Here is a 23,460-nt window from a genome sequence, read left to right as displayed (position 1 = left end):
GTACGTGCGACTGGACTTAATGTCTACGTGCTGCATGTTTGTAAATGGAACCATATTCCGGTGTATCGTCAAACAGCAAAAACGTTATCATTCATCTGGACAGTAGGCGCCTATTCTCAGTGGTCGTGAGTTGACAAGAAATAGTGTTTCTAGGGAAATTCCAAAGAGCTTTGAAGTCTGACCACCGTTACAGTTACAGTACTTTTTGAACTGGTAGGGTAGCAGCTTAGCTGCAGAATTTTTGTTCTACCTGATAATTCAGATTTACAGAAGACATTCTCTTATGTAACAATCAATTCCAAATATTTATGCGCACAAACTTACGCTATTGAAAGTGATGTGGTACAACCAGTAGCAGCTTATCGCCGATTTGTAGGAAGTAGTTCAATTTATTGATCATATAAGTACCGTGTATGTAGTAAAGATTATGGACGAGTGTTAGACTTCGTTCGACGACTAATAAAACGAACTAGCCTCATTTAAATTGTCTAGGAGGAGATGATAATCAGATTGCCTTAGTACTGATGCTATTTAATAACCACTGTACTATCAAATAAAGGTAGCTAAAATTAGAATATCCAGAGAGATTCACACCGCATTCTCGCTGGTTTGGATGGAACAGTGGTAGCAGGTGACAGGTAGTAAAGGTATGATGACAGATAATTCTTTAGTACTATCGGTCAGACGTTACTAACGTGAACAACGGTATCTCTAGATAACTTAAAGTGGCGTAGATGAGCTGTGGAATAGTTCAGAACTCATATGCAGAATGAGGTCGTTTTACATTGTGACAGATCTCCAGGCAACACATGCAAATGAAGATAAGAGCTATAGAACTGCCAGCAGTCGAATACATTGGTTAAAAGGAATCATAAATAGTTCACAGTGATACATTTTCGAGTACGTCATTTACAATTTCATTTTTAATTTTAACGTAAGTTTCAACATGTCACCAGCACAAATCGTTGTCATGCGTAGGTCCGCTACCACTACTCATTACGTGAGACCTAGTGTGTCAGACGCTGCTGGGATACGGCAGTAGCGGCACATTCTTGTTCCAGAAATCCATCCTTTCTCCGAGCCTGTCGTGCGAGAGCGTGAAGTGGGCCTGCATTAGCAGGTAGCTGCGACTGGTGAGGTCATATGGCTCCCACAGCACAGGCTCCGCCTCAGGAGTGGGGTTCCTGTAAAAGGAAATACCACTGTATTGTCTTTTACTTTTCTGCTTGATAAGTTACCTTCTTATATTAAATCTTATATAGGGTGAGTCAGGAGGAAAGGTACATGCTTTGAGACTCAATAGTATTAGTAATTCTGACAAAAAACTTCATATGGATATATGTCCTATTGCGAATGGTTTCCGAGATAAAACACGTTTAATATCACTTTTGTACGTTTTTCTTTAATAACTTGAAAACCGCACACTCCAAGAGAAACGTCTCTCAATACACAATGAAAGTAAATTAAATTTGCAAAAAAAAAAAAAAAAAAAAAAAGGACTAACAGTTTGCGCGAAGAGATCGCGAGAACATTGGAAACCTCGCTCGACGCGCGCGCGCTGTAGCTTAAGTACTTTTTGTAGGTCAGTTTGATGTAGTTTTCCGAGTTGATAGACCACACGCGTCCTGTATCAAAATGTTCGTCTCAACTTCGTATGTAATACTGTGGTACGTTGTTCTGTTGATGGTGCGAATGGAGCGGTCTATTGCCTGTCGAAGTCCAGGGAGTATGGTAGATGGTACAGTACTTCCCAGTCCCATCGAGCTAAGAGAGCAGCCGCAGCTTGCGCTGTATGCGCCCGCACATTGGGTGGGTTGCGCAGAAAGTGTCGCCGCTTCTTTCGCAAGTGATGCTCCAGAAATTAACAGTAATGCTGTGCATTGACGGCCTGCCGTGGAGGAACGTAATGCGTTAGGATAACACTATCACAGTCGTACACGAGAATCGCCATAACTTTAGACTGCTCCATTCGCACCACCAACAGAACAGTCTCTGCTAACGGTATACTACGCATTCCACATTTCTGGCAACAGGTTCTACACAACGCTGGTGACTACTTTGAAGGGAAGTAACAGGTGCAAACATGTACCTCTTTTGCATCGTTGTCAGTAAATAGTTGCCACTATTTAAGTTCCAACCCTCGTATGAAGAATTCATGGAGTGTAATTAAGATGACACGTCGGGGAAAACTGCGACGAAAGGTGCTGCTGCTTCGTGATAACGCACGTTCCCATACTGTGAATATCGTAGTGCAAATTACGCCAATTCAAGTGGGAGACGCTCGCGCTCCCGGTCTGTAGTCCTGATTCCTCTCCATTAGATGGACATGGCATCGCACACTTCCAAAAAGCCTGAAATGTCGACGATTCCTTTTGACGAAGGCGTGCAGCAGGCTGTTTCGGACTGCTTCCCGTATCACAGCACGATGATTTACCTAACAATTATCTTCAACCTGGTGCGTCGTTGTGCTGATTGCCTCAATGCTCACGGCGATTTTTCCTGATTGGCGTACCGATTGTGAATTGTGTGGCCTTACAAAGGAAACCTTTTAATCACTGCTTTTACATGCAGTATTAAAAGACAACAAAGGTAAGAGGGAGAAGTAACATTACGTCGTTAGCTGACTGAGGATAGTACTGTTGTCATTAAACATTAATACCGATGTACTTTCATCCTGAATTTTAATCCCACTCTTGAAGTTTTCTTTTATTTCCATCATTGCTTCTTTGATGTATAGATTGAGCAGTCGGGGCTAAAGACGCAATCCCTATCTTACACCCTTTTTAATCCACTTCGTTCTTGGTCTTCCACTCTTATTATCTCCTCTTGACCCCTGGATATGTTGAATATTACCCGTCTCTCCCTGTAGCTTACCCCCATTTTCTCAGAAATTCAAACATCTTGTACCATTTTTTACTATCGAACGCTCTTCCAAAGTCGACAAGCGTGTCTAGATTTTTCTTTAGTCTTGCTTCCGTTATCAACAGCAAGATCATAACTGCCACTTTCGTGCTTTTGAATTTCCTAACGTCAATCTGATCGTCTTCTAACAGACCTTCAATTTCATTCTCCATTCTTCTGTATATCATACCTGGCAGCAACTTAGATGAATGAACTGTTAAGCTGATTGTGCGAAAATTCTCGTACTTGTCAGCGCAGTCGTTGGGATTCAGCGGATGATGTTTTTCCCGGAAGTCAGTTGGTATATCGCCAGACTCATACTTTCTACAAACCAACAAGAATAATTGTTTTATTGCTACTTGCCCCAATGGTCTTTGAATTTACAATGGAATTTTTTCTCTACCTTCTGCCTCATTTTATTTTAAGTCTTCCAAAGCTCTTCTAAATTATAATTCTAATAGTTTCTCCGCTATCTCTTCCCTATCGGCTGCTGTTTCTTCTCCTACACTCCTGGAAATTGAAATAAGAACACCGTGAATTCATTGTCCCAGGAAGGGGAAACTTTATTGACACATTCCTGGGGTCAGATACATCACATGATCACACTGACAGAACCACAGGCACATAGACACAGGCAACAGAGCATACACAATGTCGGCACTAGTACAGTGTATATCCACCTTTCGCAGCAATGCAGGCTGCTATTCTCCCATGGAGACGATCGTAGAGATGCTGGATGTAGTCCTGTGGAACGGCTTGCCATGCCATTTCCACCTGGCGCCTCAGTTGGACCAGCGTTCGTGCTGGACGTGCAGACCGCGTGAGACGACGCTTCATCCAGTCCCAAACATGCTCAATGGGGGACAGATCCGGAGATCTTGCTGGCCAGGGTAGTTGACTTACACCTTCTAGAGCACATTGGGTGGCACGGGATACATGCGGACGTGCATTGCCCTGTTGGAACAGCAAGTTCCCTTGCCGGTCTAGGAATGGTAGAACGATGGGTTCGATGACGGTTTAGATGTACCGTGCACTATTCAGTGTCCCCTCGACGATCACCAGTGGTGTACGGCCAGTGTAGGAGATCGCTCCCCACACCATGATGCCGGGTGTTGGCCCTGTGTGCCTTGGTCGTATGCAGTCCTGATTGTGGCGCTCACCTGCACGGCGTCAAACACGCATACGACCATCATTGGCACCAAGGCAGAAGCGACTCTCATCGCTGAAGACGACACGTCTCCATTCGTCCCTCCATTCACGCCTGTCACGACACCACTGGAGGCGGGCTGCACGATGTTGGGGCGTGAGCGGAAGACGGCCTAACGGTGTGCGGGACCGTAGCCCAGCTTCATGGAGACGGTTGCGAATGGTCCTCGCCGATACCCCAGGAGCAACAGTGTCCCTAATTTGCTGGGAAGTGGCGGTGCGGTCCCCTACGGCACTGCGTAGGATCCTACGGTCTTGGCGTGCATCCGTGCGTCGCTGCGGTCCGGTCCAAGGTCGACGGGCACGTGCACCTTCCGCCGACCACTGGCGACAACATCGATGTACTGTGGAGACCTCACGCCCCACGTGTTGAGCAATTCGGCGGTACGTCCACCCGGCCTCCCGCATGCCCACTATACGCCCTCGCTCAAAGTCCGTCAACTGCACATACGGTTCACGTCCACGCTGTCGCGGCATGCTACCAGTGTTAAAGACTGCGATGGAGCTCCGTATGCCACGGCAAACTGGCTGACACTGACGGAGGCGGTGCACAAATGCTGCGCAGCTAGCGCCATTCGACGGCCAACACCGCGGTTCCTGGTGTGTCCGCTGTGCCGTGCGTGTGATCATTACTTGTACAGCCCTCTCGTAGTGTCCGGAGCAAGTATGGTGGGTCTGACACACCGGTGTCAATGTGCTCTTTTTTCCATTTCCAGGAGTGTATCATACCATCAAGTAAGTCCTCACCATCATAGAGGTTCTCAAGGTACTGCTTCTACTTACACATTATTTTCTCTGCATTTAACAGTAGAGTACCATTTGCATTCTAATTGCAAACACTCTTTCTTTTGACTTCACCTAAGATTGTTTTGACTTTTCTATATGCTGACTCAGTCCTTCCGACAATCATTTCTTTTTCGATTTTCCCTCACTTTTGATGCAGCCATTTCACGTCAGCTTCCTTGTACTTCCTATTTACCTCATTCGTCAGCGACATGTATTTCTCTGGTCCTTAATTCCCCTGAATATTTTTGTAGTTTCTTCTTTCATCTTCCAGCTGAAGCATTTCTTCTATTATTCATGGTTCACTTGCATTTACCTTCCTTGTACCTATGTTTTACTTTCCAACATCTGTGAAATCACTTTTTAGAGATGTCCATTTCTCTTAAGTTAAACCTGTACTGAACTATTCATTATCGCAGTATCTAAAGCCGTAGAGAACTTCAAGCGTATCTCTTCATTTCCTAGTACTTCCGTATGCCGTTTCCTTGCGTATTGATTCTTCTTAACTTGTATCTTAAACCTCAGCGTATCCCTCTTCATTAATAAATTGTTAGCAAAACAAAGGTCGAAGACATATTACCAAGAGTAATCTGAGTGAGAAGAAGCAACTTAATTCCCTTAATAAAGAGAAATTTCCCATCCGGTTTACACAGATTACGATCCGTTTCAGAGTATACCGATGAAGATGCATTAACCGCCAGCTAGACTAAAGGTCCGTGCCTGAGGTCTGGAAAATAGCACAGGTCACGCAAATTCACAAGAAGGGAAATAGATGTAATCCACTGAATTAGGACCTTTATCATTGAAATCGATTTATAGTGGGATTTTGGGACATATTCTTTGTTCCAGCATTGTGATACACCTCAAAGAAGACTATCGTTTGACATAATACCTGTCTGTGTTCGGTAAATGTCGTTCTTGTAAAATACAACTGGCTCTTTAGACGCACGAAGTAACGATTGGTAGTCACTAGTGATCTCGAGTTGATTCCCTATTTTTAGTTTTTCCGAAGGCTTTTGACACCATCCCACGGAAGCTGCTTCTAATCAAATTACATACCTATAGAGTACCATGTAAAATGTGTAACTGGATTCGTGGCTTTGCTGTCACAAATGTCGCAGTCCATAGCAAGTGACGGAAGCCATCTAGCGACACGCGAAATGAAATCTACAGTCCCACGAGGAAGTGACTCTGTTCTTAATTAATGTAAAGGATTTAGGGGACTACCTCAGTAGCGCTCTTACATTGTTTGCAGATGATGTCTTTTAGCATCTTGATAACTTTTCGAAAGCAACTTCAAAATTATTTCGACAGGATTACTGACCTTAAACAATAATTAATGTTAGGTCCTTCTCATGAATACGAAACAAAATTGCTCTAAATTTCTGTTATACGCTGAATCAAACAAAGTGAAAGGTTGACTATTCAAACCATGTTTTAGGGGAGTGTCTGTGGTTAGTAATCAAAACGCCCTCGGTCCCGAATTCGAGCGCCGACGTTCCTTAAATTCTGAATAAAAATCATCAGCAATGGCAGCAGAAGACTTCCGGCATAGGAAGTCACCCTCATTGTGCCAACTGCATTGTCAAAGAGTGCGGAGCATTGGACAGAGGGAAAGGGCACTCTATAGTCCCTGGGATGGGAAACGGCCTCTAAAAGGCTGTTTCTTATCAGCAATGATCAACGGCATGACAATGCAGAAGGTCATGGAAACCATTCTAGATACAATGACACAAAAAATTACTACATCTCGCTGCTAGTGGGCATCGATTTACATCAGCGGGGAAATTTGAAAGTTAGTGTCGGACCGGATTTCGAACCCAGGTCTCGTGCTTCCTAGTCAGATGCACTGACGACTGAGCCACCGCATCTGCTCGGGTTACCCCAGCACGCCTCCCGTCAGACACAAATTGTCAACACAGCCTCACACTACTGACGTAGTGCCCCTGATCCATTGTCTAGATATAGTCGCGGTCAGTGAAGTGAAGTGGGAAGAAGACAAGGATTTCTCGTCAGACGAGTATACAGCAATATCACCAGCAGCAGAAAATGGAATAACGAGAGCAAGATCCGTTAAGAATAGGAAGGTAGGACAGAGAGTGAGCTATTGTCAACTGTTCAGTGGTAGGGTTGTTCTCATCAGAATCAACAGCAAACCAACACCGACATCAACAGTTCAGGTGTACAAGCCGACGTCGCAGACGGATGGTGAACAGGATGATACAGTGTATGAGGATACTGAATGGGTAATTCAGTGAGTAAAAGGAGATGGAACTCAAATCGTCGTGACGGACTGGAACGCAGTTGAAGGGGGAGGAGGAGAATAAAGGGCTACAAGAGAATATGGGAATGGTACTGGTATGAGAGAGGAGAATGACTAAGTTTGGCAACAAATTTCAGGTGGTAAGAAAGAATACTTTGTTCAAGAATCACATGGAGGATGTCTGCTTAGTAAGGACAGGGTGATACAGCGTTCTTTCAGTGAGATTACATCATGGTGCACAAATTCCGAAATCAGATACTGAATTTTAAGGCATTCACAGGGGCAAATATAGAGGCAGCCCACAATCTGACAGAGATGAAGCCTTGGAGACTAGACAACAGGCCGGCCGGAGTGGCCGAGCGGTTCTAGGCGCTACAGTGTGGAACCGCGCGACCGCTACGGTCGCAGGTTCGAATCCAGCCTCGGGCATGGATGTGTGTGATGTCCTTAGGTTAGTTAGGTTTCAGTATTTCTAAGTTATAGGGAACTGATGACCTCAGCAGTTTAGTCCCATAGTGCTCAGAGCCATTTGAACCATTTGAACTACACAAAAAGTGGGATATGGATTTACTAACAATGAAGAAATAAACTTCAAGTGCCCTGATGCTGTGGAACCTGCAATAACAAATAGCTCAGTAGGAAGTACAAAGGAAGAAGGACGGATATTTATAGAGATGGCTACCACAGAAGTTGGAGCAAAAGAAGTAGATACAAAACAGGAACCTCCGAAGAAACCATGGGTAACAAATACTTCAATTGATCAACGAAAGCAGGAAGTACAGATATGTTCAATAAAATTCAGGAATAAAGTTCACTTAGGAATTAAAAAAATAGCAATTGCAGGGAAGCTAAGATTAAATGGCTGCACGAAAAATGTGAATGAATCGAAAAAGAAATTATTGTCGGAAGGAGTGACTGAGGACATAAAAATGTCAAGGCAAACTTCGGTAAAATTAAAAGAGAGAGTGGTAACGTTAAGAGTGGAAAGGGAATTCTAAGGTGATACGCCATTAGAATCAGAATTTAGAAGAGCTTAGCAAGACTTAAAATCAAATAGGGCAGAAGGAACAGATAAAATTCCACCGGAGTTTAAAAATTTTTGGGGCAGTACAACAAAACTATCATTCACGCTGGCGCTGGGATGCATAATTTATGAGTTCGGCGACATACTGTCTGTGGAAAAAAACATTATCGACACCGTTCCAACGTATGCAAGAGCTCACTCGTGCAAGACTTACCGCACAGTCAGCTTAATAGCTCATGCCTCTAAGTTGTTGACAAGAATAATATTCAGAAGAATGGAAAAGAAAAGTGAAGATCTGTTACAGGACGATCAGTTTGGCTTTAGGAAATGTATTGAAACCAGAGAGGCACTGTTAACTTGTGGTTAATAATGGAATCAAGCCTGAAGAAAAATCAGGACACGTTCATAAGATTTGTCGATCTGGAAAAAGTGTTCGACAGTGTCAAATGATGCAAGATATTCGGCGTTGTGAGGAAAATAAGGGTACGCTGCAGGGAGGGACGGGTTGTATACAACTTCTACAAGAGCCAAGAGATACGAGTGGCACGCCAAGAACAAAGTACAAGGATTGCAGAGGGTGTAATGAGGCGTGTAGTAGTCTGCCATTGCTATTCAGTGTATACGTCGAAGAAGTAATTACTGAAACAAAAGAAAGGTTCCAGAGTAGGTTTAATATACAAGGTAAGAGGATATGAATTTTAAGATTCGTTGATGACATAGCTGACCTCAGTGAAAGGGGAGGAGAATTACAGGATCTGTTGATTGAAATGCCATGAAACGAATAATCTAATGGGAAAAGAATATGGAGAGAGAGGAGTAAATCGAAGAAAGACAAAAGTAATGACGAGTAGCAGAAATGGGAACACTGAGAAACTAAATTTCAGAATTGGTCATCACGAAGTAGATGAAGTTGAGCAATTCTGTTACCTAGGCAGCAAAATAATCCGTGACGGATGGAGCAAGGAAGACATAAAATTCCGAAAAGCACTCCCAAAAAGAAAATTCCTGACCAATAGACATATAATAGTGAAACATACATTTTAATTTGAGAAAGAAATTTCTGATAATGTACGTTTGGAGCACAGCATGCTATGGCAGTGAGACATAGACTGTGGAAAAACAGGAGCGGAAGAGTATAGAAGTAATTTTCATGTGATGTTAAAGACGAACGTTGAAAATTAGGTGGACTGATAAGGCAAGGAATGAAGAGTTCTCCACAGAATTGGCGAGGAAAGAAATTTTTGGAAAACACTGACCACAAATAGCGACAGGACGATATGACAGCTGTTAAGACATCAGGGAATAACATTCGTGGTCCTGCAGGGAGATGTCGTGTGTAAAAACTATAGAAGAGAACGGAGAATGAGTTACATCCAGAAAGTAATTGAGGATGTAGGTTACAAGTGCTAATCTGAGATTATAAGGTTGGCACAAGAGGCGATTTTGTGGCAGTCCTCATCAAAGCAGTGAGATCACTGATAACTCAAAAAAATCTAAGGATCTAACGATTATAATTTCGAACATCTTAAATAGACAGCAAGCACCTCACACGAAATGTTCTGAGAAAGGAGAAGGGGAAGGGGAACCAGTGATTAGCTACACAATACTTCTTCGGCCTCTGCTGGTGCATGGCTGTGTGGTATGGAAGGCTTGTTAAATAGGACTGACGGCGAATATCTACAAAGTCTAGGACGGTCAGCGCGTCTTCCATGAAAGTGTTTACTTGTTCATTTTCGCACGTGTTTTCAGAGAGTGGAAAAGACGAGAAATATTTACAAAGTGGTTCGATGAACCCTCTCAATAAAGTGTGGGTTGCAGAAGAATTATATGAATGTGAATGAGCAATTGACCTTGGTGACGCCGAAGTGACTCCCACGTGATCTGTATCGGCAATGGAGTTGAGTAAAATGATGTTCCACTACGTCAGTCTGGTGTCGTTGTCAACTGAGATGATATTTGTTTGTTACTGAGCGTCTTGTTCTATATGAATTGACAATGCATGAACAGAAACACATGAAACATGTAATTTACGACCCACAATATGGTAATAATTGGAGCGGTAAACCACCGGCATCCCTAAATGAGCCCATGCACTTCTTTCGACTAAAGATGGAAGCTGAAGTAATGAATAAAAATTGTCGCAAGGTTGGGTATTGAAAACGATTGTCCTCGTTACTGAGCAGATGTGTTATCCACCACACCACCCTGGCATTGAGGCTGAAAGAACTGCACGGACTACCCCAGTCCAGTGCCCTTCCTAAGCAAATTTCAAATCACACCTCATCCCAGTTTGATTTTCTCCTTCTTGTCAGTATTTCCGAGGCTCTTCAGTACGGGAACAGCACTCCAGCTTTGTACGTAATGGGGAAATCCTGCTGGGGTGGTGTAGAGTATAATATATCTGTCCAGTTAGTAGGACACCCGGTTTCAAGCCCCGACATTGGCACAATATTATTTCATTACTTCAGCTTATATTCTTATCGAAGATAAGGTCGGGGCACACTATGTCTACAGGAAAATGTATTTTCATTAGATAAATAGATCTTTTGACTAAACTATGCTAAGAGATTTCGCACATCAAGTGTATCCCGGCACTGACTGTAGAACAGGCAGGTGAAGGTGAGTGACTGTCAATTAATCTTCTGGGCGGCACTATAGTTCAAACTACACTATATCATCAGAAGTATCTGGACTCTTATTAGTGTACATTAATATGGGGTGCGTCCACCCTCCATTTTTATGACGGCTTGAGCTCTGTTGGGTCTGAATGTCTGTGGCGGAATGTAAGTCCATTTTTCCTCAAGAGCCTCGTTTTTTACTGGCAAAAATGCCTCTCGTGACATACAGTGACCAATTCTGCATTTCATGTGGTTGTCCGGATACTTTTGATCACATAGTATAAGTGCTTGCATGTGAGTGTGGTTGCTGTCCTCCTCGAAACTATGTAGATACTCGCAGAGTCGAATAAGTACACTTGAAACTAGTGCAAGTTTACTTTAGATTATATAACAAGGACTCTGTACGCAGCACACATTTCTGAGGAACGATAAACGAACCCGTATTTGGCGAAGTTCGTCCATAGCCGCAACACGTTTCTGCGTATTTGTTCTTCCTCCGATGCGGGATCCAGATTGTATTCTGTGTCTTTCCTCAAAAACAGGAAAGGAAGTTCCCCAGAATGTATAACTCCTGTAAAACATATAAAATATAAAACAATAGGCGTTGAGGTGTATGCGTGACATTTTGTCGGTGAACTAAGGAAATGAGTTACAGTTATATTGCGAATTTACATTCTTTTACGTACTTCATCGTATCATCCCCTATTATAAAAACGGTATGCATTGGAACATAATGCAACTATTTCAGATTTTGAATTATGACCTTGTGTTTAACTACTGAATAAGCCTGAACATTATGGCAGTTAAAGAAGCCTTCATCTTTTCATTTCAAATAATCCACATAGTAATGCCATTTTCTAATCTTGCCCAGCACAAAGACACGTACCACTTACGTTCGATGTTCTCGTTTGTGGAAATAACTTGAAAACGAAGACAACAGTCGACATTGACAGATTCTATTAGAATGAATTAGTATACATCAAATACGCTTATTATGTGAGATGATAAGTTGAACTGCCGATGCATAGTATCAGTTAAACAGCAAAACTAAATAAAAAGCTAGCGGTCCCTATTACTCACTGAAATAGCGTCAAGAATTGTTTGAATTTGCTCTTGGAAAACGGCGATTAAAAACATGATTTGATCTATAACTTACCCCATGGTGTAGTGGGCACATTCACCCCTCTGTAGTCGAACTCGTAATAATAAACTGTTAGGTTGGAGATACTGGCCAATTTTCTCACCAACGAATCAGTAGGCTCAAACGTTCCTATGTCGTTGTTAAACTGTAACGATGGTAAAACTGTTTTCTTGTATTACGCCTGTGCAGCTATAGTGGTGACAAAAGAAAGATTTCACAGTGTCTTAATGTATAGAGAAGCAGGAAAAATAATCGAAGCAAGATATTAACGAAATAATGTAAATTTTGAGCCTTCTGGACGTTCATATTGTTGGAAATGGAAATATAGATGTACTGGATACACTCGTAATAGTAAGACAGTCCAACGTAATTTCTTAAACACAGTGACAATAACTTCATAAGAAAATAAAGTCTTTGTACAATAAAGTTCTTCTTCATATATTCCCAAATTTGTTTTACAAGGTAAATAGCTATTAACGAATATGGAGATAATCAACTCATAGGCTGATAAAAAAGTATTGTCCAGAGAGTATGTATGATCTGGGATTTGTAGGTGTGTTTTCACGAAGCGGTATCAGCCTAGTAATTTATTCCAGCCACTTGTTTCTGATGGTGTACTTGACTTGTTGAAGAGCCGTTAATGTTGACCTTTTGTTCCATGGTATGTCAGATATCAAGAACAAGAATTCGAATAATAAGCTATCATTATCGTCTGTTGAGTTAAAGTGATTTAACTTCAGCATAAAAAACTACTGCTCACATAATGTTCTTTAGTTTCTATAGAACTTCTGTGCATTGTCAATATATTAGTTGGTGTCGTTGGATAAAAACAGAATCATTCGAAAATAATTACCTATTGATATTACGTTATAAAGCAGACAGCTTATGAATTCTTGCCAACAATCTCACTCAAAATATGTGCGATTCAGTGTTGAGAGATTGTAGAGTCAGAGACTAGTCAGCATGGGTGATTTCACAGAAAACCTGTACTTATTACAGCCACAGAATTGGTGACAACTGGGAACTGTGTGTTACGAAAATTGTAAGAAGATTGAATTACGCCAGTCGTCTGTTTACACCAAACGAGATAGCTCCAGTGGATGAGATTCTCATACTCAAAAGGATCAGTTCCCTCTAGGTGTCCAGATGTCGTAATCTCTACATCGACTTGATTTTTTACTCTTACCTAACTTCCGCTTGACGAGGACCTCTGGTAGATCAAAACATACCACCCAGTGCTGTCAATATGTGAATCTCTGGCCTATGCTCTTTCATTTTTTATATTAATTTGAAAAATTAATTGAAAAATTAGAAAAATTAATTGAAATATGAGAAACAAGTAGATCATGCGAAGTTGCTTGTTTGATGACTGCTCCACACAAGCAGGAATGAGGCGAAAAGTTACTGTCACGCTCGTGATAGAATGGTAGCAGAGACTTTTAAAAAAAAAAAAAAAAAAAAAAGAAAAGAGAGACTGCTACAGAGATAAAAGACATAGGACAGTGGATCGATTATGAACATCGACTGTTTCATAAATAACTGTAGCAATGAAATTTAATACTTGTTCGACCTATTACTTATTCTTAAAGTTTCCCAGAAACTGCTGAGTGTTTGTAAGTTCCTGCCAAGACATAGCACCCGTAGTACAGGGGTACAGTCTAATTTAAATAACCAAAACGTCCTCTGTCCTAGGTTCCAATCACGCCACTGCTCAAGTTTTGATTAATAATCATCATTGGCGGCCGAAGACTTCCGACAAGTAAGTCACCCTCATTCTGCCAGTGGCCTTGTCAAAGAGGGCGAAGGGGCTAACAGAGTTTCTGGATACTTTCTTGTCCTATGGGTGGGAAACTGCCCCTAAAGGCGGAAGAATCAACAACGATCAACGGCATGATGATATAGAAGGCAATGGAAACCACTACCATTAAAGACAGGAAACGTGTATCTACAGGACAGGTGACCAGTAATTGGAAAAGTGTCGTGATGATCTCTCCATTGGCAGAAGATTCCCGTAACGTCCCCGACTCGGATCTCCTGGAGGGGACTGCCAAGGGGGAGGTGCCCATGAGAAAAAAATTGAATAATAAACGAAAGAGTAACGTTCTACGAGTCGGGGCGTGGAATGTCAGAAGCTTGAACATGGTAGGAAAGCTAGAAAATCCGGAAAGCGACATACAAAAGCTCAATTTGGTTGTAGTAGAAGTCAGTGAAGTAAAATGGAAAGAAGAGAAGGATTTCTGGTCGGATGAGTATAGGGTAACATCAACAGCAGCAGAAAATTGTATATCGGGAGTAGGATTCTTTATGAATAGGAAGGTAGGGCAGAGAGTGTGTTACTGTGAACAGTTCAGGGATATTGTTGTTCTTATCAGAATCGACAGCAAACCAACTCAGAAAACGTTAGTTCAGGTACACATACCGACGTCGCAAGCTGAAGATGAAGAGATAGAGAAAGTATAGAAAGTATATGAGGATACTGGAAGGGTAATACAGTACCCAAAGGGAGATGAAAATCTTATAGTCATGGGGGACTGCGATTCGATTGTAAAGAAAGAAGTAGAAGAAAAAGATTCACGAGAATATGGGCTAGGGACAGGGAATGAGAGAGCAGAAAGACTAATTGAGTTCTGTAACAAATTTCAGCAGGTAATAGTGAATACTCTGTTCAAGAACCGCGAGAGGAGGCGCTACATTTGGAACGGCCGAGTGATACGGGAAGATTTCAGTTAGATTACATAATGTTCAGACAGAGATTCCGATATCTGATACTGGAGTATAAGGCGTACCCAGAAACACATATAGACTCAGATCACAATGTAGTAGCGATGAAGAGTAGGCTGAGAGAATCAATATTCAAAGAAGTAGGATGCGGAAGTACTAAGGAATGACGAGATATACTTGAAGTTCTATAATTACATAGATACAGCAATAAGGAATAGCCCAGTAGGCAGTACAGTTGAAGAGGACTGGACGTCCCTAAAAATGACTATCATACAGGTTCGAAAGAAAAAATATAGGTATAAAGAAGGTAAATGCGAAGAAACCATGGGTAACAGAAAAAATACTTCAGTTGTTCGAAGAAAGGCGGAAGCCCAAAAATTTCCCGGGGAACTCAGGGATACAGAAATACAAGTCGCTAAGGAGTGAGATAAATAGGAAGTGCAGCGAAAGTAAAATGAAATGACTGCACGAAAAAGGTGAAGAAATCGAAAAATATATGATTGTAGGAAGGACAGACCCAGGATACAGGAAAGTCGAAACAAACTTAGATGACATTAAAGACAAGGTTGGTTACATTAAGAGTGAAACGGGAATTCCACCGCTAAATGCAGAGGAGAGAGCGGATAGGTGGAAAGAATACATTAAAAGCCTCTATGAGGGGGAATATTTGACTGATGTGATAGAAGAAGGAACAAGAGCCGATTTCAATTGGTAGGGGATCCAGTATTAGAATCAGAATTTAAAAGAGCGTTGGGGGGGGGGGGGGGGGCTTAGGATCAAATAAGGCAAACGGAGCAGATAACATTCCACCAGAATTTCTAAAATCATTGGGAAAGTAGCAACAAAATGTTATTCAAGTTGGAGTATAGAATGTGTGGCGATATACCATCTGACTTCAGGAAAAAATCATCATACAATTCAGAAGACTGGAAGAGCTGGTAAGTGCGAGAATTATCGCACAGTCAGATTAACAGCTCATGAGTCAAAATTGCTGAAGAGAATAATATACACAAGAATTGAAAAGAAAATTGAGGATGTGCTACATGACATTCAGTTTGGTTTTAGAAAAGGTAAAGGCACGAGAGAAGTAATTCTGACGTTGCAGTTGATAATGGAAGCAAGACTAAAGAAAAATCAAGACATGTTCATTGGATCTGCCGACCTGGAGAAAGAATTGGACAATGTAAAATGGTGGAAGAATGGTGAAAGGATATCAATGATGCGATTCACTGGTGACATTACAATCCTGAGTGAAAGGGAAGAAGAATTACATGATCTGCTGAATGTAATGAACAAACTAATGAGTGCAGAATATGGATTGAGAGTAAATGGAAGAAAGACGAAAGTAACGAGAAGTATCACAAATGAAAAACTTAACATCAGGATTTATGGACAGAAGTAGATGAAGTTAAGGAATTCTGCTACCTCGGCACTAAAATAATCAATGACGGATGAAGGAAGGAGGACATAAAAAGCAGACTAGAAGTGGCAGAAAATGCATTCCTGGCCAAGTGAAGCCTGTTATTATCAAACAATTTGAGGAAGAAACTTCTAAGAGTACAAATTTGTAGCATAGCGTTCTATAGTTGTGAAACATGGACTGTGGTAAAACCAGAACGGAAAAAAAGAATCAAAGCACTTAAATGTGGTGCACAGACGAATGTTGAATGTTATGTGGACTGATGAGGTAAGGAATGAGGAGGCTCTACGCAGAATCGGAGAGGAAATGAATATGCGGAAAACACTGATAAGGAGAATGGACAGGATAATAGGACATCTGTTAATACATCAGAGAATGGATTCCATGGTACTAGAAAGAGCTGATGAGGGCAAAAACTGTTGAGGAAGACAGAAATTCGAACACATCAAGCAAATAATTGAAAACTTAGGTTGCAAGCGATACTCTGAGATGAAGAGGTTGGCACAGGAGAGGAATTCATGGCGGGCTGCATGAAACGAATACTATTGAAGACCATGCGTGATTAACCCAGTTGTCACAGCGTATGTGCCGCTCGTGCGCGTGCGCTTGTACTGTTACTCAGCACGCTGCGCCACGAGCCTTCCACCGTGGAAGATGGCCTCAACGATATCGGATTAAAAAAAATGGTTCGAATGGCTTTGAGCACAATGGGACTTAACATCTGACGTCATCAGTCCCTTAGAACTTGTAACTACTTAAACCTAACTAACCCAAGGACATCACACACATCCATGCCCGAGGCAGGATTCGAGCCTGCGGCCGTAGCGGTCACGCGGTTCCAGACTGTAGCGCCACCCGGACCGGCGATATCGGATCAATCGTCTTTAGACTGTAAAATTGCAGAATGATACCGGCCGGCTACGCTGAGCACGAATATTTTCTGTGAGAGAATTCCATGTAGTGTGTATCCAGATTGATAAGCAACTCATATACTCGTAATTCCATTGATACATTGCTAACAGGGACCATACGTTTGACATATACGATGTAACTGTGGTTTCACTCATTTCCATCGAATGACCAGTAGAATTAAAGTTTTCGGCGACAGCAGACTTTCTGGTTTGGAGGAAGCGAGTATTCCGCCGGTGTTCCACTGTGCGATCCTGAAGACTTGTTTGTCCTGTATAACATTTGCCACACTCGCCCAAAATCCCACAAATACCAACCTTGCCCAACTCGAAGTCGTCTTTAATAGTTTGTACTTATAATAAACGTCGCCGTTAAAAGGAGTCGCTTAGATGTATTCAAATGCGATTTTTGAGGAAATTCGTTGCATTTAATCATAGATGGATAACGTAAGGTAACTCCAACCTTAAGTCTTTGAAACGGGGAGCTGTTTGGCGGGTGGAAAGGTCCTTGGACCATAAAATAAAGTGTGCTAGGGCATTAATTTAACAAAATGATTAAACCTTTTACAGTAAGAAAAAACGAAGTTTGATACAATCCTTTAGAAGCGTGGGACTAATATGATGATTAAAAGACAACAAGAAGCCGAAATGAAATTATCAGATAATTCAACTACTAATCCGTAGTCACCAACGTCTTAATCACCATAGGACATTGCCCGTTTACAGATACTATCAAGAGAATATATCTGCACACTATACTCAGCAACTGCACAAATGACTTACGGCCCAATCACAAGTGTGTACTACGATGTAGTCAAAATATTTTGATGTTTTAAGCAGTAGTAGTATAAGTGGTTAACAACGAGTTAAAGGGCGAAGCCAGTCAAAAAATTATTCTCATGAACTGTGCAAAAGACTTAAGGCGTGATGATATGTGGCTCCCACGGCGAAGCCATTTCAATTGATGCAATTTTACATACATGTTTCATCAAGGGTCGTTGTGCCTCGGTCATGAAGGTCAGTTTACCGTAACGCCAACCAATCTTAAGTGGACCAAATTACAACACCAGGAAGCTTAATAGCATTTCCGTCAAATACAAGATAAAAATGTAAATGGCAGGCGGACTTGTAAAAAATTTACAATCACTGAAGATACTTCAGGATCTTAAGCTCAAACACAGAGAGCTGTTACTGCGCAATGGCCGAGCAAAATATCAGTTTCAACTTATACTATACGTCGCTCTTAAACGGTGTCGCTTAGATTTACTCAAACGGGATTTTTGAAGAAAATAGTTGCGTTTAATCATTTTCAGTTGACCTGTTAAACACCGTGGCAAGACAAGCGCTTGATTTCAAGGTTGTAGGAAAATAAACAGCGACAAAAGCCGACTATGTAGATGGAATCAGCTGATGCCAATGGGCATCATCAGTAAATAAACAATTGATCAGGTAGTTGTCACACAGGCTGCTGGTTCAGAAAATAGCAAATGACAGGCAAAACAGACATGATGTAATCAGCTGCCCAGCTGTCTTGCCAAACCAGGTACCTTTTCCAAAGATGTATTACAAAATCGTTTGGTGTCACCAGATACACCAAAGCGTAGAATTAGATCTGTGATAAATAACCCATTAAGTAATGGTTTACCCGTCATGTAATACACAGAGGTAGGCTGGATATAAAACAGTTATAGTTAAGTATAACACCAAGGCATAAACCAGTCTGAAAAGCACAGAAAGCAATTAATACTACTCTATTAAAGTACAGGAGGGCAATGAATTGAGCCAATTGGGAAAGCACTAAGCGCTAAACTCTTTTTCAATAAAATGACAATGTATTATAGGCTGGCGAGCATTGAATACAAAGTATTGTCATAAAATACAATACAGTAAATAGTACACTACTGGCCATTAAAATTGCTACACCACGAAGATGACGAACTACAGACGCGAAATTTAACCGACAGGAAGAAGATGCTGAGATATGCAAATGATTAGTTTTTCAGATCATTCACACAAGGTTGGCGCCGGTCGCGACACCTGCAACGTGCTGATGTGAGGAAAGTTTCCAACCTATTTCTCATACACAAACACCATTTGACCGGCGTTGCCTGGTGAAACGTTGTTGTAATGCCTCGTGTAAGGAGGAGAAATGCGTACCATCACATTTCCAACTTTGATAAAGATCGGATTGTAGCCTATTGCGATTGCGGTTTATCGTATCGCGACATTGCTGCTCGCGTTGGTCGAGATCGAATGACTGTTAGCAGAATATGGAATCCCTGGTTTCAGGAGGGTAATGCGGAACGCCGTGCTGGATCCCAACGGCCTCGTATCACTAGTAGTCGAGATGACAGGCATCTTATCCGCATGGCTGTAACGGATCGTGCAGCCACGTCTCGATCCCTGAGTCAAGAGATGGGGACGTTTGCAAGACAACAACCATCTGCACGAACAGTTCGACGACGTTTGCAGCAGCATGGACTATCAGCTCGGAGACCATAGCTGCGATTACCCTTGACGCTGCATCACAGACAGGAGCGCCAGCGATGGTGTACTCAACGACGAACCTGGGTGCACGAATGGCAAAACTTCATTTTTTCTAATGAATCCAGGTTCTGTACACAGCATCGTGATGGTCGCATCCGTGTTTGGTGACATCGCGGTGAACGCACATTGGAAGCGTGTATTCGTCATCGCCGTACTCGCGTACCATCCGGCGTGATGGGATGGGGTGCCATTGGTTACTCGTGTCGGTCACCTCTTGTTCGCACTGACGGCACTTTGAACAGTGGACGTTACATTTCAGATGTATTACGACCCGTGACTCTACCCTTCATTCGATCCCTGCGAAACCCTACATCTCAGCAGGATAAGCACGACCGCGTGTTGTACGTCCTGCACGGGCCTTTCTGGATACAGAAAATGTTCGACTGCTGCCCTGGCCACCACATTCTCCAGATCTCTCACCAACTGAAAACGTCTGGTCAATGGTGGCCGAGCAACTGGCTGGTATCAATACGCCTGTCGCTGCTCTTGATGAACTGGCGTGTCAAGCCGTCATAAAGGCGCCCCCCATGAGAATGTTCGCTGTCAGGAGTCTGAATACTTTTACCAGACAGTTTGGGGTAACTCTTCTGTTTTTCTTAAGCCGTCGTCTTTGTCCTTGTTCCGTTGTTTGTATGTCTGTAACTTGCTCTGTATTTGCTGATACAAATATCTATTGTTCAGGAAAAGATTTTGGAGCTTTCCAGTTCTACTTGCAGTTCATTGGCATCTTGAATGGTATTGACACGGTGGATTTATGTCTTCAGGGCACCCATTGTTTGTACCGGATAGTGGTGAACTATTATCCTGTCAATATAGGTCTGTATGAGACGCCTTTCGTACCACCAAAAGTCCAAATGTGCCCTCTCTCTTGCGTTGCACAGAGACGTCTAAAAACAACAAACAACTTCCTTTCTCTGTTTCCATAAAAAATTAATGTGTTCGTATACGGAGTTCAGATGATAAAGGAACTCTCAGTGAACGTCTAAACCATGAGGACAAACTGTGAAAGTATCATAATGAAATCGTCAAAATACTGTTGGTTTTAAAACTTGTCAGTGCTCTTTGTTCAGAATCGTCAGTAAAATGTTTGGCCACCAATGCAAACAAAGGACGCCCCATAACAACACGGTCAGACTTTTCGAAACGCTCGTTGTTAAATAAAAAGTGCATCGAAGAGAGAGTGCGCTCAAATAACGCTGTAATGTAAGCACCAAACTTTTTCCCAATGAAATGTAATGAGTTCATCAGAGGCACATTTGTAGAAAGTGAAGCAACATCAAAAATGCCCAATAAGCCGTTGATTTCCAACTTAGGTGACTTAAGCCTGTTGATAATATCAGTAGAATTTCCTGTACAACGTTTGCAGTGGGTCTGAGTAAAGGCACCAAGTACTTCGACTGTAAATGGCTGCTCTTGTTTTTGCCACAGTAGGTCATAGAGGGACACCTTCTTAGTGTATTTTTGGCAATACTTATTGTCTAGATGGAGCTGAACTACGTGGCCTGAGTCTATTAATGACCTCTTTTGGTAGACATGTCGAAAGTTCCACTAATTGGCTCACTTTACAGTTAGTATAATCCTTTTAGAATTGATATTTTTGAATAAAATTAAAAAAAGCATCGATCTTCGTAACATAGTCCTTTGACTAACACTGTATCCATGAACCCTCTAAGCTACCGACAGCTGCTATCTCAAAGGAACAATGTTGCTCGTCTGTGACACGCCTCCTGTCAAGGCAGAGTCGAGGTGAGTACCCTATGATAAATCTGTTGCAAAACTGCGCACAGCCTCTTCACTGGAACAGACGAAGTCCACTACTGGTGGTGAAACGCATAAGAGCAAAGTTAAAACCCCTTTCCAGGACAGAAACAGTTGTATCATCTGTAGATTTCCCAATCAAGTTGATAATGGATCATCGCTCAAGGCGAATATCATTCAGTCTTTGCAGTCTTCCCCGTTGTAGACTTAGATATGGTAACGCTCAAAGGTAACGCTACAGTCGTTAACGCTAAAGTCCTCATGGCATGGGAAGACTAAATTAATAAGATCATTCTACAGCGAAATGGCTTAAATCTTCAGCGCTGAAACAATTAAAACATTAGTAACTGGACTCTTGACCGTATGTACTCATTTAAAGTTGGAACTCGCAGCAGAACCTACGACCAGTCAACTTTATCCAGGACACCATACTTAAATTAAGTGTGCATTCATTCATACAAATTGACAACCATTAACTGAAACTAGTTCACTTATCCTTCGCCACGAAGACAACACATTCAGATCTTAGGAACAGCACATACTAAAATAAAACATTAACAATATTTTTCGAGTGAAGCTCATGGTGACATAAAATTCTGTTTCGTAGATTTACAGTTTATTCATTCATTATGTTGTGCTGCGACTAAAACACCATTTGAAAGGGTTATTTTTTGTTGCACCACCTGACAACTCTCGCCGTCAGGCGACCCCCTCAATGACAAACAAAATATTCGAATACCATCCCAGTAACAGTTCGAACGTCAGCCACTAACATGGAGTTCCAATTTGCGTATTTTTCGTCCATATGGAGTACTTGACATAATTTAGCTCCAGAAATGTTGGGTATGAATATGTGCTTCACTTCTTCATAGTACAGGGTGGAAACCAGCATATACGAGGATAGACAGGACAGAGAAATTTCTGTAAACAATATCTAGTATTTCGCAGAGTACATACTTCAGCTGTAGTTGACCCGATCAGATTGATGAGGATGTGGGAATCTGCAGGAATTTATGAGTGAAAGGACTGGTTAAAAATTAATAAAATCAACGTGTCCCATGCACGAGTACATATGAGAGCATTGAGGTTGGACTGTGAGGGCTGTGAGGGGGGGGGGGGGGGATGAGGTGGTCTTAGTTTTGTGTTTGAACATATCTTGAAAATGGTATAGGAAAGAAATCGCATCTGAGCTAGCTGTAAGTGTTCGTCGGAGACAAAGCTTGTGGCTTCAAACTGACGCTCTGCAGCGGCCAGCATTTAACGTTCAGTTTCTCTCTCACGTTTCCTATTGGCTACCCATAACGGATACATATTGGGCAGATTACCAGCAGATATATTTATTGAAGTCTTTTTATGTATTCCCATACTCTGAGATAAAGAGATGGAATAGGATTTAAGAATAAGTTTGAAACTTTTCTTAACAAGAATTATTCAACAAGAACATTATTGACGTGCAAACTGCATAGTTACGAAACATTTAGTAAACAACTAGTTTAGAAATATTTTTCAGTCTTGTGATGATCTTCATCAGAGTACTTACATTGACGAGGGTATCCGTGTCATTCAAGGAAATGGTGCCATTGCCAAAGTAGAAGTCCCTCAGCTTCTGGGATGCACTTGCCTGCTGCTCCACTGTCGGCAAATGGAGGCAGGGTCCGACTGCATTCTCGAACGCTTCATTAAGACCGTTGACAAGCGACGGATCCTCAAGTATTGAAAACCCTGTGGGAATGTTAAACTCATTGACATAGAATATTGGTCTCTCATTCATAAAAGCTGTCTCCACAATGGTTGTGAGGTCTCAGCATTAATGTCAATTACACCAACCTAGTTCGATTACGAAGTCTAGATTCCTGGAGCACTACGTTGTAGGCGCCGGACTAACACTACTTTTCTTCAGGTAGCTATCAAAGTCGTGCAGTATTTCTAAATTGATAACATTAACCGACGTCTACTTTAACTATTGTTTATTTTGCAGTATTAGGGTAAGTGAAAATTTAGGCGATATACATCTCAGTAAATTAGATTACCACGCCTATTTTCATTCTCTGCTTTCGTATCGCCTCATATACTGGGTAACTCATCATTGAGTAAAAGAGTGTTCATTGCACAAAAGCGTGTAATCAAAATAATTGCTGGAGCTCATCCAAGATCATCTTGCAGACACTTA

General features: G+C 41.9%; 1 protein-coding gene across 1 annotated transcript in view; it reads right to left on the bottom strand.

Moving 5' to 3' along the window:
* Positions 1–1,015: 1,015 nt before the first annotated feature.
* Positions 1,016–23,460, bottom strand: part of LOC126474519 (cholinesterase-like) — a 78,038-nt gene continuing 55,593 nt past the window's right edge. Inside the window, exons 7-10 of the mRNA XM_050101991.1 lie at positions 22,831–23,012; positions 11,952–12,081; positions 11,234–11,366; positions 1,016–1,184 (exon numbers count right to left, since the gene is read on the bottom strand). Of these exons, the coding sequence (XP_049957948.1) occupies positions 1,016–1,184; positions 11,234–11,366; positions 11,952–12,081; positions 22,831–23,012 (614 nt within the window). The remainder of the gene's footprint in view (positions 1,185–11,233; positions 11,367–11,951; positions 12,082–22,830; positions 23,013–23,460) is intronic.

The sequence above is a fragment of the Schistocerca serialis genome, chromosome 4 (genome assembly GCF_023864345.2).
Source record: "Schistocerca serialis cubense isolate TAMUIC-IGC-003099 chromosome 4, iqSchSeri2.2, whole genome shotgun sequence".
Lineage (NCBI taxonomy): Eukaryota > Metazoa > Arthropoda > Insecta > Orthoptera > Acrididae > Schistocerca > Schistocerca serialis.
Note: the sequence above shows the minus strand (reverse complement) of the source record. Positions and strands in the feature narration are given on the sequence as shown.